A 17,165-nucleotide genomic window follows, 5' to 3' on the forward strand; every position below is an offset into this window, starting at 1 on the left:
GAGCAGCCAGCCAGCCAGCCAGCGCGCGAGCCAGCCAGCAGCGAGCGCGCGAGCATCTATCCATCCATCTCTCTATTTATCCATCCATCTATCTATCCATCCATCCATCCATCTCTCTATCCATCCATCTATCTCTCTATCCATCCATCTATCTCTCTATCCATCCATCCATCTATCCATCCATCTCTCTATCTCTCTATCATCTATCCATCTATCTATCCATCTATCTCTCTCTCTATCCATCCATCCATCCATCTGTCTCTCTATCATCTATCCATCCATCTCTCCATCTATCTCTCTCTCTCTCCATCCATCCATCCATCCATCTATCTATCCATCCATCCATCCATCTATCTCTCTATCATCTATCCATCCATCCATCTCTCTATCATCTATCCATCCATCCATCTGTCTCTATCATCCATCCATCTATCCATCTATCTGTCTCTCTATCCATCCATCCATCTATCTCTCTATCCATCCATCCATCTGTCTCTCCATCTCTCTATCGTGCCGTACCTTATCCAGGATGAACCTGTTCAGGTAGGGCATGTAACCCTGGGTGGAGACGGGACCCTCGTCATCGTCTTTAAAATGTTCCTCCAGCGCCACGGGGTCGTGTGGGATGTTCAGCACCGTGCACAGGTTGTGGGACAGCACCTGGAGACAACAACAATACAACATATTGAATTGACCAAGATATAAAACAAACAATCTACACAATCTTTAACTTTGAGAAGCTGGAACAAGACATTTGGCAGCTTGCTGGACGACGTTTGTTATGTTATCCTTTCTTGAATATCATTTACCTCCGTTATGTATTTGTTTGTTTATCTGTTTATTTATTTGTTGTTTTATGTTTTTGGTTGGGTGGGATTAAATAAGTGTAGAATTCTTCCCACCCCTTTTCGGGTGTGTAATTCAGTAGATCATTTGTTCATTTAGAGTCAGTCATATTTTTGTATATCAATTTGACACCGCTTCATTTTGTATTGTATAATAATTCTCATGTTACATTTTTGTATTATTGTTTTACACATTCGAAACAAATCAAACTATAATGATTATTAAATTATCAAAATGCGCGACTAGAGAGTAATTGTCTAGGATAGGGAACTAAGGGATCTCGTCTGTAACGCTTAAAGGTGGGGTAGGTAAGTTTGAGAAACCGGCTCGAGATCGCTAGAATTTGAAAATACACAGCCGGAGAAAATCTGCCACTTCCTCACAGAGCCCCTCCTCCAACACACACGACCAATGAGGGCACGAGAGAAGTGTGTGCCCCGATGGAAGGCTGACAGGCAGGTAGGCCATCCGTTTAGCCGGCCCGGCTAAACGGATTGGTTGTACTTTTTACAGTATTACGGCTTCTACAGATGACATTTTTTTATGGATTTGTTGTCAAAGCACTTCAGATATTCATTGCTATCGGGATGTTAAGAGCATTCCATGGAATATAACAAAAAGTGTATCTCGAGCCGGTTTCTGAAACTTACCTACCCCACCTTTAAGAAGCATTTACTCAAGATATTTCTGGTGTTTTATTTGAGGAACTGATTGTTTTCCAAGAGACAGAGAATACGGAAGACCTTGAAAAAGAACTCAAGTATCTCCATGTTTCACTCAATGCAGCAAAGGCTGAAAAGCCCTTTTCATGGAGCAACCTCTACAGCAGGGATGTCAAACTCAATTTCATCACGGGCCAAATCAGCATTATGGTTGCACTCAAAGGGCAGGTTGTAACTTTAAGACTATATAAAGATACATATATAAATATTTAATATATAAAATAATGTATTATATATTACATTATTGCCTCTGCATTGGATTATTATCGGATAGGGTAATAACTTCATAATTAACTACGTCTGAAAGAAGAAGTCTAGGGCAAATAATTGCAAGTCTCTTCAGTGAGAATGTCACAATGATTTAAAAAGAAATGACATTTTGAAATAAAAAGTAACTTTAAAAAAAAAAATCTAATTCTGAGAACAAAGGCATATTTGAGATGCATTGTGGGACATGTAGTTCATGGCCCATGGGCAACATGCTTCTGTAAAGTAGCATGTAACCGTATAATAAACATATTATATTTTTTGCAAGCTCTTGTGGGGCCACATAAAATGAAGTCGCGGGCCGCATTTGGCCCCCGGGCCTTGAGTTTGACACCCCTGCTCTACAGCTTGAGTTTGTAACGCTGGTTTCCTGTTCAGAACGTGTTCTCGCTGAAACTCTGCAACTTGCACTTATTTTCAATCATGGAGTCATTATTTTCTCGAGCAATTGTTTAGTCTCTTAAATACGAGGAAAAGTCAGAGAAGGGTTTTCCTAGAAAATTGTAATTGTGTAAAACCAACAGTGTACACATCACAGAGTATTCAGTTCATCAGGAAACACACAAAAAGAAAAGTAAGAAATGGTAGTATTTGAGAAGTTGGAACCAACATTTTTTGGCGACTTAATAAACAAACACTGAATAATGTTCTGTCTCTAAAGGATACATACAACACACATGACTTCAAGAGGCGATTTAAAGGCCACTATAGGAGCACCATGCATGATGAAGAAAAGTAGTATAATATATGTTCTGACTTTTAACAGAAAGCTTGTCTTATTGAGCAATAATCAAGATCCAGCGCATCCTAAAACAAAAGCATTTATCCCGCTTTTATCTAACAAATAGCACACACACAATCTCAGACATGTCGGTACGTTTCATTCTGTGAGGTCAACTCAGGTAAGGAAACACTTTCTCAACCTCAGTGAACACATTTCGTGCTTTCCTGTATTTCCAAAACTTTCGTCAACACTCAGATGAGTAATACAGATATTATAGTTTCTCCTCTTTCAACAAGATCTAGTTTTATGTGAAAGGTGGTCCAGTGCTGGGGTAACATTGTAAGCTACACATTTACCTTTTTAGATTCAGAGGCTACAAGTTTGACAGTTTATTTTGGAGACTTCTGAACAATGTGTGGCTGCCACTGAAATATGTGGGTGTGTCATTCAGTTGTAAACAAGTTCATGGTTACACACGGGAGAATTAACTTGTTTGGTTAGGATGTATCATTTAACTCTGCCATTTAACTCTGATGGACAAAACATAGAAAATCATCAAGCTAATCTTTGATAAAAATATAACTATGACAAGTCTCCACCTCAACAACCGATAAAACAAAATGCGCTAATGATACAATACACAGGTACAGTATCATGGTGTACACATAGGAGCCATTTTCTGCTTGTAGTAGGACTTACTTCTAATACTTTCCATTATTATACTTTTATACATTTTCAAATTATTTTTACAGTGTAGTATTGGTACTTTTTTCTCAATCAAAGTATATGAAAAAGTTGTTGACTACTTTACATTACATTTAGCTGACGCTTTTATCCATAAGTGCATTCGACCAACAAGATACAAACTTGAGGAAAACAGAATCATAAAGTACATCAGGTTTCATAGAGCAAAAACATTTCAAGTGCTACTCAACTGGCTTTAAATAAGCCAGTCCTATCTTATTTTATCATGTTATTATTAATAACTTGACCAGACCTCAGCGTCACTTTAGGACTCCATGTTTGTAGTGTTATGGTCAACAACAGAAACGCTATGTTGTGATGACCTCAGATAAACTCCTAATCTAACCATGAAGTATTTTAATAACACTGATATGTGCTTTTTTGTGTTTTCTCTGAAGTGGCAGATTCCATCAGTGAGGACAGGTGCGTCTCGGTGCACGCGCAGCTGTGTTTCCCACGAGGAGGAAACGCTCATACGTTCATATGTGAACAGTTTGTTCTTAACATTGACAGCAGTGGGAGAGTTTCCTGCTCGGCCAAACTCCATCACACTGCCCCATAAAGATGCGCAAAGTAAAAGTAGAGTTACCTTCAACTGAGATTTGGACACTTTCCCGCTTTTGTCCACATCCAGAGCTGTGAACGCGTGCCAGATGGACCTGAGCAGCTCGTCCCGTAGCGCCATGCTGAAGGAAAGGTAAAATAATCTCCTCTTCTGCTCCTTCTCTCTCTCTCTGTGGCTGTGTGTGAAACTCTGCTCGCTTCCTTTATGAACTTCAGCTGGACTGGATGAGGAAAAGTCACATGACGCTGTCTGAGATTCAGAGAAGAGCTGCAGCACCGCGCAGCGAGGGAACAACACCATCATATCTGTTTCATTAATGCCATCATAACTATCTGAGTTTCATTAACACCAGAGATGGTGTACACACATCCTTTACTCAAGTAGAACAGATACTCATGTTTAAAGTACTGACTAAACTTCTTTACTCAAGTAAAAGTAAAGAAGTAGGGCTTTGAAATGTAAAAAGTACCCATAACTACAGCTGTTATATAATTATAATGTGTTAATGTTATGGTGTTCAAATGTTTAGAATTATTCAAAAATAATCCAGTTGAAAAACCTCGGTGAACTGGATCTGTTAAACTTCGCATTCACACCAGCCTTGTATAGTCCGGTTGAATCTAACCCTTGTGCGTTTACCCGCTTGGTGCGGTTCGTTTGGGTCGGTGTGCACGCAGTCCGACCGCTTGCAAGTGAACTCTGGATCGGTTCATCGCTGGTATTTACGCGTCACAAGAACGCGGATGTCTTCAAAATCGTTATGTTTTAATGTTTTTTATTGTCTATTGTGGTGTAGTGTCAATGCGACCTAACAAGTCATGTTTACATTTGACTCGAGGAACTTTAACTCATTTTAATTACTTAGATTGTTTTGTAAAATAAGGCCTGAATACTATGACATTTTTAGTAAATATCTTTTTATGTCATGTGTTTGTTGCATACTATAATTTGACTGTTTCAATATTTTTGACATACTTTACTATGAATATTTTTCCATCATGGTGTATGGTGACTTTTATGTAAACATACTATAGTCGAGTATGTTTTAAAAAGGTCGTAGTATACAGTTATAGGTCAAACTACGTTGTTTTCTGTATATGTTTGACCTATAACTGTATACTACCACCTTTTTAAAACATACTCGACTATGAATTGTATTTTTCAGCACACTATAACTTTTTAATCAAACATTTTTGACTTTACTTTTTTCAGCATATTTTAAACATACTAGGACTTTTCTAACATGTGACATACTTTACTTTGACTTTGTATACATTATTTTTTCAGAATTATTCGACATACTGTTCTACAACTTTTCCACCACACTGTTTTCTGACTTTATTTTTCTCAACATACTATCAGGGATGCAAACTCATCAGGTATGGAAAAGGTGACAAGGATCCGATCCCCCGACCCCACAGAATATCGGCTTTAAAATGAGGAATAAGAGGTTAGCTGTCAGAACAACTAAAGCAGCAGTTAATAATAACAGAAACGCTAAAGAGTCACATCTAATAGAAATATATAAAAGCATTTATTTTAATTGTGTAGCAGTCAGTTTATCATTTTGGCAGCACTGTTGAGTATTTTGAAAATGTATTTCCATGCCTCTGTTCAAGGCTTAGTCTTTCTATCTTTAGCCACTGGTGTAAAGTAACTAAATTCATCAACTCAACAAGTACACTTGGGTACAATTTTGAGATACTTCAATGTTCTGCTACTGTGTACTTCTACTGCACTACAGTTCAGAGGTACATGGTGTACTTTTCCTCCTCTACATGTATTTAATTCCTTTAGTTACTTTACAGATGTGGATGAATGGTGTGAAATATAATCAAGTGTTGAATCAGACTTTAGTTCCACCTGGAGTAAATCCACCAGCTACCCTGCAGTCTACAAAGTCATTCAGACTAGCTGCACCTTCACCAGCTTTGAGAACACTTTCATGATCAATCATTATAAAACATATCATATATATTATTAAATGGATCAATCTGCACAACGACTACTTTTACTGTCGCTACTTTCACTATATTTTGATGAGAATACTTTTCTACTTTCACTTGAGGAACATTTTGAATGCAGGACTTTTACTGTAACAGAGTATTCCTACACTCTGGTACTTCTACTTTTACTCAAGTACAAGATCGGAGTACTTCTACTTTTACTCAAGTACAAGATTTTAGTACTTCTACTTTTACTCAAGTACAAAATCTTAGTAGGCTACTTCTACTTTTACTCTAGTACAAGATCTGTGTGCTTCTACTTTTACTCAAGTACAAGACCTGAGTACTTCTACTTTTACTCAAGTACAAGATCTGAGTACTTCTACTTTTACTCTAGTACAAGATCTGAGTGCTTCTATTACTCAAGTACAATATCTACGTATACCACCTCTGTTTATAGCCTATGAAAAAAACTATTAGAAAACGAAGGCTAAAGCTAACGCTAGCAGATAGTGACAATGTATGCTAGTTAGCTAGCTCAACGATTCATTAAATAATATTGCGACAGAAAAACTTTTCAGTTCACATCACGCTCTGCGCTCCGACAGGGAGCTCTGCTCTGAACACCTGAACGGCCGTTCTAACAGCTGTTCACCAGCGGTCCAGTCTGTGCCACAGTGACTCCGGACCATATTAACGAACGCACCCGTAGGTAATGTAGCTGCTGAAGCTAGACCCTCATCGCGGAGCAGCAGAGCCTTTATACATCCATGAGCAGAGCCGACAGGCAGGAAGACTCGAGCACAACGCTCGCGCTTCATTATAATATATACAAAAAGAACACCATGCGTGTATGATGGCACATAACAGCTCGCGGCCGCAGATTACTCCGGGTCCCAGACGCCCCCCCATACCCCAAACATATCTTTATTGCAGATCTACATGAATCACACAAACGACCTATTTTGGATTCAAAACGGCAAATTTCGCCGAAAGGTGACAAGCTTGCATCCCTGTACTATACCACATTATTTTCAAAGCATACTATACCATTAGGATTAAGTTCATATATATATATATAGACTTATTGACACAGTATACGATGACTTTTTTTAAACATACGGTATACTGTTATTTCTTCAGACCTTTTCCATGTACTTTACTCTATACATATTTATACACTATATTTTTGACATCCTGTTATTTGTCTTTTTTAAACATACTATGATGATTGCTTGACATACCAAGACTATTTTTAGACATGATATACCATGAGTAATTCCAATAAGTTATCTATGACCTTTTAAGACTTACCTAACACTATGGTTTGATTTTCAATGTAAAGCCTCTAATGAATTAATTGATTGCAAAGTAAAGACCCTTCAACACACAGCACAAAGTGAAGAAGGTGAGAATTTATTTAGAGAACATATGTACAAGGTTACAACAACAGAAACATTGTTTTGTGTTAGAACAATGAGGAATACTTTTCTAAACAGTAATTAAAGACGAGCAGTGAGGAAAGTAAAAACAGAACAAATGAGAACGTAGAGAACAGGACGATGATTGTTCTAATGCTACGGGCAGGGTGGAAGCACCAATAAACAAACACTTTAACATCACAGATCACGAGCGTGCTCAAAGTAGATGAACTTCCTCACGTGGCATGATCCATTCTCCATCCGATTACATTAAATTGGGGGCGAAACGGACTCCTGCTACTTCAAAACTAAGAGCCAATGACCTCTAGAACGATCCAACCCTGATACACACAAAACATCAATAGCAGCAGTATTTTTTTATTCTTTTTAAAACAAAGAAAGTGTGGCAAGTGTTCCAGATGTTGCCTCCAAAGTGTTCCATTACAAACACAGAAATCCTCAGACCCTCAGCATCAGGCGTTCGACAGGCAGTAAGGTGCGCACGGAAACAAGTACATTCACACTGAAGAGCGGGCGCTTCGGCTTGTTCGAGGGATGTGCAAGGAAAGAGAAACGGAGAGAGAGCCTGACGTCGATTAGAGGAAGCAATGAGTGGGGAAAAGGTAAAGCAGCTACCTTGAGTGTCTGCGTGTCAAATTCAAACCCAGCTGCATCTCAATATCTGATTAAAAAGGTCCATGAGGCTTTCACTTAGTCCCAGCAGAGGGTTGAGAGTGGGGAAAAGGTAAAGTAGCTTCCTTTAAGGGATAATGTTTCCTTTCTCCTAAGTCTATTGGGAAAGAAAGGCTGAACTATGTTGAGGGTTTATCGAGTTCTACAGCTGACACAGGTCTCCACGGAAAGAAAACTAAAAAGAGACAGATCCGCTCAAACAGGGTCCTTCCTTCCTCCCTAAAAAGTTGATATTTTTCTGCAGAAGACAGACGGTCCGTGGGCTGGATTCCAACCCGGGACCAAGTGAGCTACGTTGGCGCTGCATCTGAATTATTTCTGATTTAAAAAAAGGTCCATGAGCCTTGGTGTCTGACTCCCTGCTCAGTAGATGGTGAGGCTGACGGAGCGGTTCATTTTCTTTCCGATGAGTCTGGAGGTTCGGGGCGTCGGATGCACCGTGGAGCGCGTCAGGATCCGGTCGCCCGATAACACTTTTTCTTCCGCTGCAGCTCGCGCCTGCTGAGCCTTCTTCAGCTCTCTGAGGAGGAAAGACATGTTCAGCTAGTGACGACTTAACTAGGACCACAAATACTGTGAAAAACCGCAATGAAATTCAGTCTTCAAGTAAGAGCTGCAGGAACAATTTATTTAAAGCTTTTCATCTATCATAAATAGGGGTGCCAACTAATTCAGTCGTCGATTCGTTGGTGACGTCATCACGTGTGTTGTATGCGCCGTTAAGCTCCAACGTTATTGGTCTTTTTATCGGTACCGGAAACATTTAAAAAATATGTCATGTATTGTTGCTACATAAGCATTATATCACAGTCTTAGTGTCGCCAACTCGTTTCTAATATGCAAAAAGACAAACAAATGCGTCTATGATGTACTTTCGATCTTTCTCTCCCGTCTGTGTGCGAGGGGGCGGGGCAGTTGACAGAGTGCTATATGCAGCAACACCCACACACAAACGGAGGAGATGGCCGTCTCCAGGTGGACGATGCTCGTTACTGTGAGGGATTAATTTTGTCTTTACTCCCAAGTGTCAAAGAATAATTCTCCTTGCTCCTAAGATATTTGACCTTTCGGCCTGTTGACGTTTTACGACGAAGCCGAAGTCTGTTATCCGTCTTAGGGAATGGGAACTGTCAGCTATTGCTGACATTATGAGTTTTGAATATTATTTATTTACTTTAAATAAAAAGCAATGTTAGTTTTGTTCACAATTTGTTTAGTTAATTTAACAATATATGTATTCTTGAATCAAGTATTCATCTTTATTGTCTTCATTGTTAGTTTCCACATGCCTAAAACAACCTCAAGCTAAATCTAAAAGTTGATGGCTAAATAAGAGCGTTTGAGAAATTGTGCAAGGCATAATAGTCCGAATAGTCGATTAATCGTTTCATTAATCGATTATCAAATTAGTCGTTAGTTGCAGCCCTAATCATAAATGTGTATCTCTTCAAAGTGTTTCCTTTGCCGTTCAGACTCACTTCTGCAGCAGAGCGTTCTTGAACTTCTCGGCGTTGAGCTCGACTCTCAGCTGGTCGGCGCTCATCCTGGCGGCGGTGAGCAGCACCGGGTGTTTGATGAGCTCCGAGGTGGAGGGCCGTCTGCTCGTGTCGGGGTGGATCATCAGCTGCAGGACAAGAGAACATATGAGATCAGGATGTGGAAGTAAGTGATATTAAGGTGTTTCATTTAAAATGTTACAGAGTCTTACCTTGAGCAGACTGAGGAAGTCTGGAGAAAGTACTTGTGGGATGTTGGGGAGTTTTCCCTGTCGGATCTCGTGCCATTTGTCTCCGTTGGTGGGAAGCGGCTCGGCTCCCGACGCGCTGACGACGGTCAGAGCCAGAGCAAAGATGTCCGCTTTCGTCAACTTACTGTAGTCCTGCAAACGATAGAGAGGAGGCGTGTTATCGACACTGAAAAGATCCACTTGATGACAAGATAAAAGGCAGTTTTTGAAGTAAGATGACAAACCTCTTGTAAGACTTCGTTGGCGAGGTACCTGCTGTCCCCTTCCTCCACCTGAGGGTTGTTCACCCGGGTCACATGACCGAGATCACCTGGAGAGAGAGAACAGATTAGAGTCATGACAATCTTAATCGCACGTAACATTTAAGAACAACGTGATGACAAATTCAACCAGAACTGGCAACCCTTCTAACAATAGTGTATCCTTCCCACAAAGTATAACGGATTAAATTCAATTTACAAAAGTACTATTGATTTATAGAACATCTACTTGCTTTCCCCCACCCCCTCATTTCCAATAACACACATTCCTCATGTCTATATTTGAACTAAACTATAAATACAGTATTTATACTAAATGTACCTCATTAGTGTATCATAATTACTGACCTGTAAAATTGTAACGTTCATTTTGTTTACTTTTTAAATGTCTTCAACCTGTACTTCAAAATCACACATTAGTGGAAGCATCTTACCTATTTTGTAGACGACACTGGTCATTCCCTCTTCATCGTCACAGTCATCGCAGCTCGACACAGTCTTCCGCGAAATAAAGATGTTGCCTAAATAATTGACATTAGTTTCAGGCCAAAGAATGCCATCAAAAACATGGACTAGTGCAATAAAACTGGCAGGAATCAAAATATGTGTTAGGCAAAATGTAAATCGGCTTATCAAGGTTTCAAGGCTTTTACTGTCATGTGGACACACAGAGGCGAAGTCCCTCCCTTTCCGGGGGAGCTCCATGGGAGCTTATTTAAAAAAGTATGTATTGAAGTCAATGGAGAGAGACAGATTATCTTTTGATCCCGTTTGAATTGTGCCACGAATTACACACATGATGTTTGTCAATTTAAAAGATAATTTTGGAAGTCAAAAAACTTAAAATGTGAACTTTTTTGTGTGAAACCGCTCAATGAACTACATCTCCCGTCTCGCACCACACACCCAGACGGCCGTCCCGTTGGAACATTTCACTTCTTTCTTTCAGAATGAGGCAAAAAGTATTAAAAGAGGTGAAAATTACTCCAAGTCTGGGCGTGTTGAGAGCTGTACACACACAAGGGGAGTGAGTCGGTTCCTAAGAGCCAGCATGCGGGACCGGGATTCTGGGAGTTGTAGTCTTTCCAGTTGCGTATTTTTCAAAGTCTTATATTTCAACAGTTTTACAACAAACTGTGACTTTTTTTTACATGGAAATAATTTTGTAAGATTGACAAACATCATATGTGTAATTCGTGGCACAATTCAAACGGGATCGAAATATAATCTTTCTCTCTCCATTGACTTCAATACATAATTCTTCAGAAATAAGGTCCCATGGAAGTAGATGGGCGGGACTTCGCCTCTATAGCTACAGTGGAGTTAAAATCTCAGGTCACAGGCTCCTCCTCCAACAGTGCAGCACAATAAAACAGATACAAGTAAATACAATATAATATAATAGAAACTGAGCAGAATAGTCTATACACAGTAGTTGGAATATTGATATATACGAGTTGCAAACAGATGCATGTTATGTAAATATATATAATATGTTACATAAAGCCTACTTTTCACCCTATTAGCATAATCTAAAGTACTCACTGGGCTTGATGTCCATGTGCACCAGCGTGGTGGAGTGGATGTATTTGAGTCCCCGTGTGACCTGCAGCAGCAGATCCTTCAGCTCCAGCTCCGTCAGGTAGCTCAGCCTCCTGTAGTTTTCCGAGATGGCGTCGGACAGCGTTCCTCCGTTGCAGTACTCGTTCTGGATCAGCATGTGGTCGTCCTCCGCCCAGGCCGAGTAATATCGAACCACGTGGGGGTGCTGACCCAGAACAGCGTGAGCGTAGACTTCGCGCAGAGCGTTCTGTCTGCAAGGAGGAGGGTTTTAATTAAAAAGGAACATCTGGAGAACGCTTTGAAGTTAAAATGGAGGGAAATACATAGGGTCTAGACTCTTTAGTTTTCATCCATTGCTCTGAAATCCTTGTGGAAGATGACTGAAAAAAGGTTACAAAGGTGTCAAATGCAAACATTAAAGTTCTAAATATTCGTCTATCAATAACAGGCTTTGAACACGTGTTGCAATTCAAATTCAAGCATCCTAAGGAATACAAAGGAACACCAGGTCTGTTTGCATAGGAGTTGTTTTTCCACTGATTTCCTTTCCTATTCAACACATGGCATTATCCAGAAGCAGCAAATTCAAATGTTGGCAATAAAACTACGAACGATGTGAATGTGTAGAAAAGGACTCTTAGATGACTTGGGGTGCATCGCGTCCTCTTTAATGTTGATTGTCTTTGTTCCATGGCGATCTCCATGTCTGCAAAGTGAACTTACTCGTCTATCGATCCTGCCAGAGGCTTCTTGGATCTCTTGATGGCGTAGATGCAGCCGTCGAGTCTCTTCACACATTTGAACACGGCTCCGAACTCTCCACAGCCGATCTTCTCCAGCTCCAGGAACTCTGAGACGTACCGAGACATCATGTTGCTCTCCATCATGGTGATCCTCTGAGGGAACAAAGAACACGCATTTAACATCAACGCGTCCAATAAGTCACAAGAGACATTTAGCACGGAGTCAATGCCACACACTAAAGAAGTTGCAGCGCGAAAACAAAGTTCAAGAAAAAATGTCCGGCAGAATGCAGAGAAATAAATGAACTTATTACCAACTATATATAATATATTTAATGTGTGCTTTACTTTATATATAATTAAAATCACATAATCTTTTTCATGTGGCTTTAGATTTGGGTTAACTTTCAATTCTCACGAGTATCATTGTTCATGTTTCACTTTCTGTTTTGCTTTTAAATGGTTTTATTTTTTACATATATTCACTGTAGATGTTTCATCTACCTCTGTAGAGTGACGCGTCCTAAAACCCGAAAGTAAACTCCTTCCGATTCCTTCGACAAAAATGCAATGCCATTTCTCCATAGGATTTAGGAAGATAGCTGGAAATCAGGTCTGTGGTTGAGACGCATTTAAGAGACGGATCACGTTTTGTTCAGCTGGATAATCTCCACATGTCTACCCTACTTTTATCATTTTCTAATCATAAATCTAGTCGCCAGAAGCAAAATGCTAACGTTATGCTGTAAAGCAACTACAGCAGGGTCGCTGCTTCAACGTCACGCCAACTTAAGATCAATATTCAAACATACAGACTCTAAATGTTATGAGTTGAAGCGTTTGTTTTAACACTTTGCAGGAGGCAGGGACTTGCTTTCAAGCAGAACAGAAACTAACTTAGGAGTGTTTACGTGTTCGGCGTAATGACGTAAAACAGCCTTGACAACTTCTGTAGTCCTATTCAGCCACTCGGTAACAACCATCGTTTTTCAGACACGTCAACTCTTCAGAAATCACCAGCGGAGTCACTGCTGATGGATTTAATGTCGTAGAACAAAACGTGACCCGTCTCTTAAATGCGTCTCAACCACAGACCTTATTTGGAGCTGTTTTCCAAAACCCTACGGAGAGATTGCTTTTTGTCGAAGGAACCGGACGTGTTATAAATGCTAACTTACTTCCGGGTTTTAGGACGCGTCACTGCGGCACTCTATTGATTTTAATATTGTTGTTGTCTGTAAAGCACTAGGGGCTGCTTTGTGCTATACAAATAACGTTTATTATCATTATTTATAAGGCAAGGCAAGTTTATTTATATAGCCCCTTTCAGCACACGGCAATTCAAAGTGCTTTACAAAATAAAAATAAAAGACATTTAAGAAGAAATACAGCAAAAAAAACATTTTCAAATGGCCTTTAAAAAGCAAAGATAATAAAATAAACACAACGGGTATAGAATACATGAATAAAAGCCATACTGCAGTGTAAAGATGAACAGCGCAGCGGCAAAAAAAATACGTTTTCAGTCAGTAAATCCTTAATTATAAGGAATAACTACCTTTGATGGTGGCAATAATTCCTCCTCTCCCTCTCCGTCGCTCGCCTCCATGTCTTCTCCACAGGAGCTGAAAGATAAAAGACAATAGAGGTGTTGTTAGCATTCATTCCAGCAGGGGGTAGCAGTGAGGGGGTGGGGGCTTCAGGAGCACATGGCGAGTTGAGCAGTAACCATGAGGTCTTGATTACCAGCCAAAGCCCCCTGGCCTCATAACGGCTCTAACGTATCTGGTTATAACAATGGCTTGGATCTGAGAAGCAGATAATACGGTAAACGGGTTTAGCTCGACGTCAACAGGTTTTACTGAAACTGTAAATAATAGTTATTTAACCAAATACAACCAGGAAATATGAAACCAAAATATTATGGACTGCAGCTGGTCAACTCCCCTCGGCCATTTGTAAAACAAACTATCAGTTTGTCATTAGGGTTTGTTACACCTTTGCTGAAGTCAAAATCATGCATATTTTAAGAATTTCAACGTGCATTTGCAAGCTGTAAACGCATCTAAACATGTGGTGAATTAATTTTAATTTAGTTACACTTATTATTGCACTTCCCCATTAACTTTAAATGTGTGTTAAAGTGCGTTTGACCTCCAGAACTATCTTTAAAGAAGAGTGGCCCATTAAAGCATAACAACAACTTTTAAAAGTGCATTTCCTGGTTGTTAGTACACCTAGCATCCTATAACATGGAATGTATTTCAAACTCCAAGCCAGGCATGTAGTTAATGATTTCTAGCCCCTATAAGAGCCGAGCTGTGTTTTGTGATACAAGTCCCTCTAAAGTCGACAAAACTCACTCATTCCAGTGCGCTCTCTTCCTGTTCCTCTGCTGTGTGGCGGACTGTATGAGCAGGGAGTCGGGGGTGAAAGGGTTAAAGTTGACTAGGGGCGTCTGCTGTCTCCTGCTGCTGTCGGAGAGAGACTTTCCTGAAGGCTCCACATTCTTGAACAGGGCGACTCTCCGGCTGGACGAGCCCGACCCGGCGCTCCTGGCTTTGGAAAGCAAACTCTGCAAACAAATAAAAAAGAGATGGACAGATTTAGTGCTTTGATAATTACTTCAAGGGCAGGGGAGAGGAGAACAGCAGATATACATATTCAAACCTTTGTAAAAACCTGATGTACTTATATGATTCTGTTTTCTTCAAGGTTGTGTCTTCCTGGTCGAATGTACTTATTGTAAGTCGCTTTGGATAAAAGCGTCAGCTAAATGCAATGCAATGTAAAAGGAAGTCTTGTGAAGCTAGGTCGAAGTGTGTGTTGTATATTAGGGGGAAAAGGGTAAAAAGGAAGTTAATATTCCTACTTGATTTTTGGTAAATGTACTACTACTAATGTTGTGTTCCCTGAAGCAACTGGTTATGTGTATGCATTAGAAAGGGTCAGAAAAAACGTGTTACATAATCCTGGTTGACAGTTTGGTGGTTCTGAAATGAAGAATAGTTGAATATCTAAGTGGTAGTAAATGTGGTGCTTAAACTGTAAATGTTGCGTAATCAGGAAGAAAAACATGTCCAGGCTAAAAACTCCATGTCACCAAATGATCTGGCAGAGTACATTATGTAAGAGCTCAGTTACACATTAACTGGTGAACCACATAGCACAAGTATCCCAAGGAATTCAAAAAAATAGATGACCTGGTTTGTTTGTGTAAGATTTGTTTCGCTTGTTCTTCTATCCCATTTAACACATGACATGATCTAGTAGCAGCCAAACCAACATGCAAACACACTAAGAGGAGAAATGTCACTCCAAAATGCTTGTGGAAGCTGACATAAAAGGTTAAAAGCATGTCAAATTCAAACATTAAAGTTCTAAATATGAGTTTATCAATAACAGACTTTGAACACGTGTTGTAATTCAAATATCCTAAGGAATTAAAAAAAAAAAAAAGACCAGGTCTGTTTGCATAAGAGTTGTTTTGCTACTGATTCCCTTTCAACACATGGCATGATCCAGAGGACAGCATGTGCTCGAAATGCTGTTTAGAGGTGTTATGCAAGATCATAACTTAACCTAAAAAGGTCCACAGTGTGTCAAATGCTAACATTTAAGTGATTTCTTAATAATCTTAACTAAACCACTTACTATTTTATCAACAACAGGCTTTTTACACACTTATAAGAGCTCTTCAGACACTATAAGGCTTTGGTAGTTTTCAAAAACAAAATCAAATTGTCTCTCTGAAACTTGCTTTATTTCTGCATCTAAAACACCACTCACTTAGATATACATTTATATGAAAACTAGTGTTATTACAGCATACGAAACCCTACCTTTGGTGTGTGCGGAGTGTCAAAGAGTCTGAGTTTTCTGAAGGTTTTGTGTGGAGGTGTGTCGGGGCAGTCGGGGATCGGAGAGCTGGACGCTTCCCCGTCGTCCTGCACGTACGACCGGTCCGGGGAGCCTCCGTACAGCCGGGAGGACTTCCTTGGAGACGGGGAGCAGCGGGCGAAGATCACGCTGCTCGGGGACCGGAGGTGAGAGGGGGATCCGAAGCTCTCCTCGTCCCACAGCTCCACCTCGTCGTCCCCGCAGGACTGGTTCAGGGGGCTGCTGCTTCCCTCCAGGCGCTTATCCACCGTGTCCCGTCGCACTGGCATCGGGGAATCCATCTCCGTGAAGCCGGACTCCCCCCCGGTGCTGTTGTTTACGTCCTCTATGGACTCATCCTCCCCATCGCTGGAGGTAAACTGTAGTTTCTGTCGGATTGGCAGAGCTTTAGGAGTCAGAGGTCCGTGCCGATGGCGAGTGTAGCTCGACATTTTTCTTTTCAGGATTTAAACCCCGGCGACGTCGACGGGAAAATCCCCCGGTTGAACACCCGCTACTGTTTAAGTAGCCAAAACACACAGTGAACTTCCAACTACCTTAATGTAAAGGTATCGAGTGGAAAAAAACGTGTTCGAAAGCGACCGTTAATACTTTAAAAGTCCGTTAGCATCCCAAGAAAAGTTAGCTTGTTTGCTAACTCCAACACGCCCCTCCAACTGCGAGAAATGGAGTCGGCTAGCTAGTAGTCACCGTCCCGAAGAAAGTAAAAACAAACAGAAACTACCCGGTCAAGTTGGGTATCGGTATCCGTCACTCCTCGATGTCTCGCGGACACAGAAACAGGTCTTTCCGCAATAAAACAAAATCAATGTTGACAGAAAAAAAGTTTGAATGAGTCAAGAAGAACTAGGCGGCTCTTCGCATCACGCGCGTGGCAAAGGACTTCCCGCGACCGTTGGTCACATGCTCCGCAGCAGCCAATCAGAGTCCTCCTCGGATATTTGAAAGATGGGCGTTCTAGAGAGGTCTCGGCAAGGGTTACGTCATCGGTAGAACAGCAGCGTAAGGGCGCGAAACGCCGCGT

General features: G+C 40.6%; 2 protein-coding genes across 2 annotated transcripts; both read right to left on the minus strand.

Annotated features, from left to right (window-relative positions):
- Window positions 1-519: 519 nt before the first annotated feature.
- LOC117443013 (switch-associated protein 70) lies at window positions 520-4,068 on the minus strand (the record flags this gene model as incomplete). The annotated part of the gene is made up of 2 exons (XM_034078966.1): window positions 3,893-4,068; window positions 520-660 (listed from the first exon to the last, which is right to left on the minus strand). Coding segments are annotated over exons 1-2 (237 nt in total), but the record flags the coding sequence as incomplete, so codon positions are not given.
- A 3,141-nt stretch (window positions 4,069-7,209) lies between these two features.
- Window positions 7,210-17,023, minus strand: wee1 (WEE1 G2 checkpoint kinase). The gene is made up of 10 exons (XM_034078954.2): window positions 16,084-17,023; window positions 14,605-14,816; window positions 13,800-13,866; window positions 12,222-12,394; window positions 11,481-11,749; window positions 10,370-10,456; window positions 9,900-9,985; window positions 9,637-9,807; window positions 9,407-9,552; window positions 7,210-8,448 (listed from the first exon to the last, which is right to left on the minus strand). The coding sequence occupies exons 1-10, from the start codon at window positions 16,570-16,572 to the stop codon at window positions 8,292-8,294; spliced, it is 1,857 nt and encodes a 618-aa protein (XP_033934845.1). The 5' UTR covers window positions 16,573-17,023; the 3' UTR covers window positions 7,210-8,291.
- Between the last annotated feature and the right edge of the window lie 142 nt (window positions 17,024-17,165).

Source organism: Pseudochaenichthys georgianus, unplaced genomic scaffold, assembly GCF_902827115.2.
Source record: "Pseudochaenichthys georgianus unplaced genomic scaffold, fPseGeo1.2 scaffold_521_arrow_ctg1, whole genome shotgun sequence".
Classification (NCBI taxonomy): Eukaryota; Metazoa; Chordata; class Actinopteri; order Perciformes; family Channichthyidae; genus Pseudochaenichthys; species Pseudochaenichthys georgianus.

Coding starts and splice junctions, on each gene's coding strand:
- wee1 (XM_034078954.2), bottom strand. CDS start 16,572: ATGTCGAGCTACACTCGCCATCGGCACGGACCTCTGACTCCTAAAGCT. Junction 11,750..12,221: donor CTGGCAGGATCGATAGACGA/GTAAGTTCACTT, acceptor TCCTCCTTGCAG/ACAGAACGCTCTGCGCGAAG. Junction 9,986..10,369: donor CAGTGTCGTCTACAAAATAG/GTAAGATGCTTC, acceptor CTCTCTCTCCAG/GTGATCTCGGTCATGTGACC.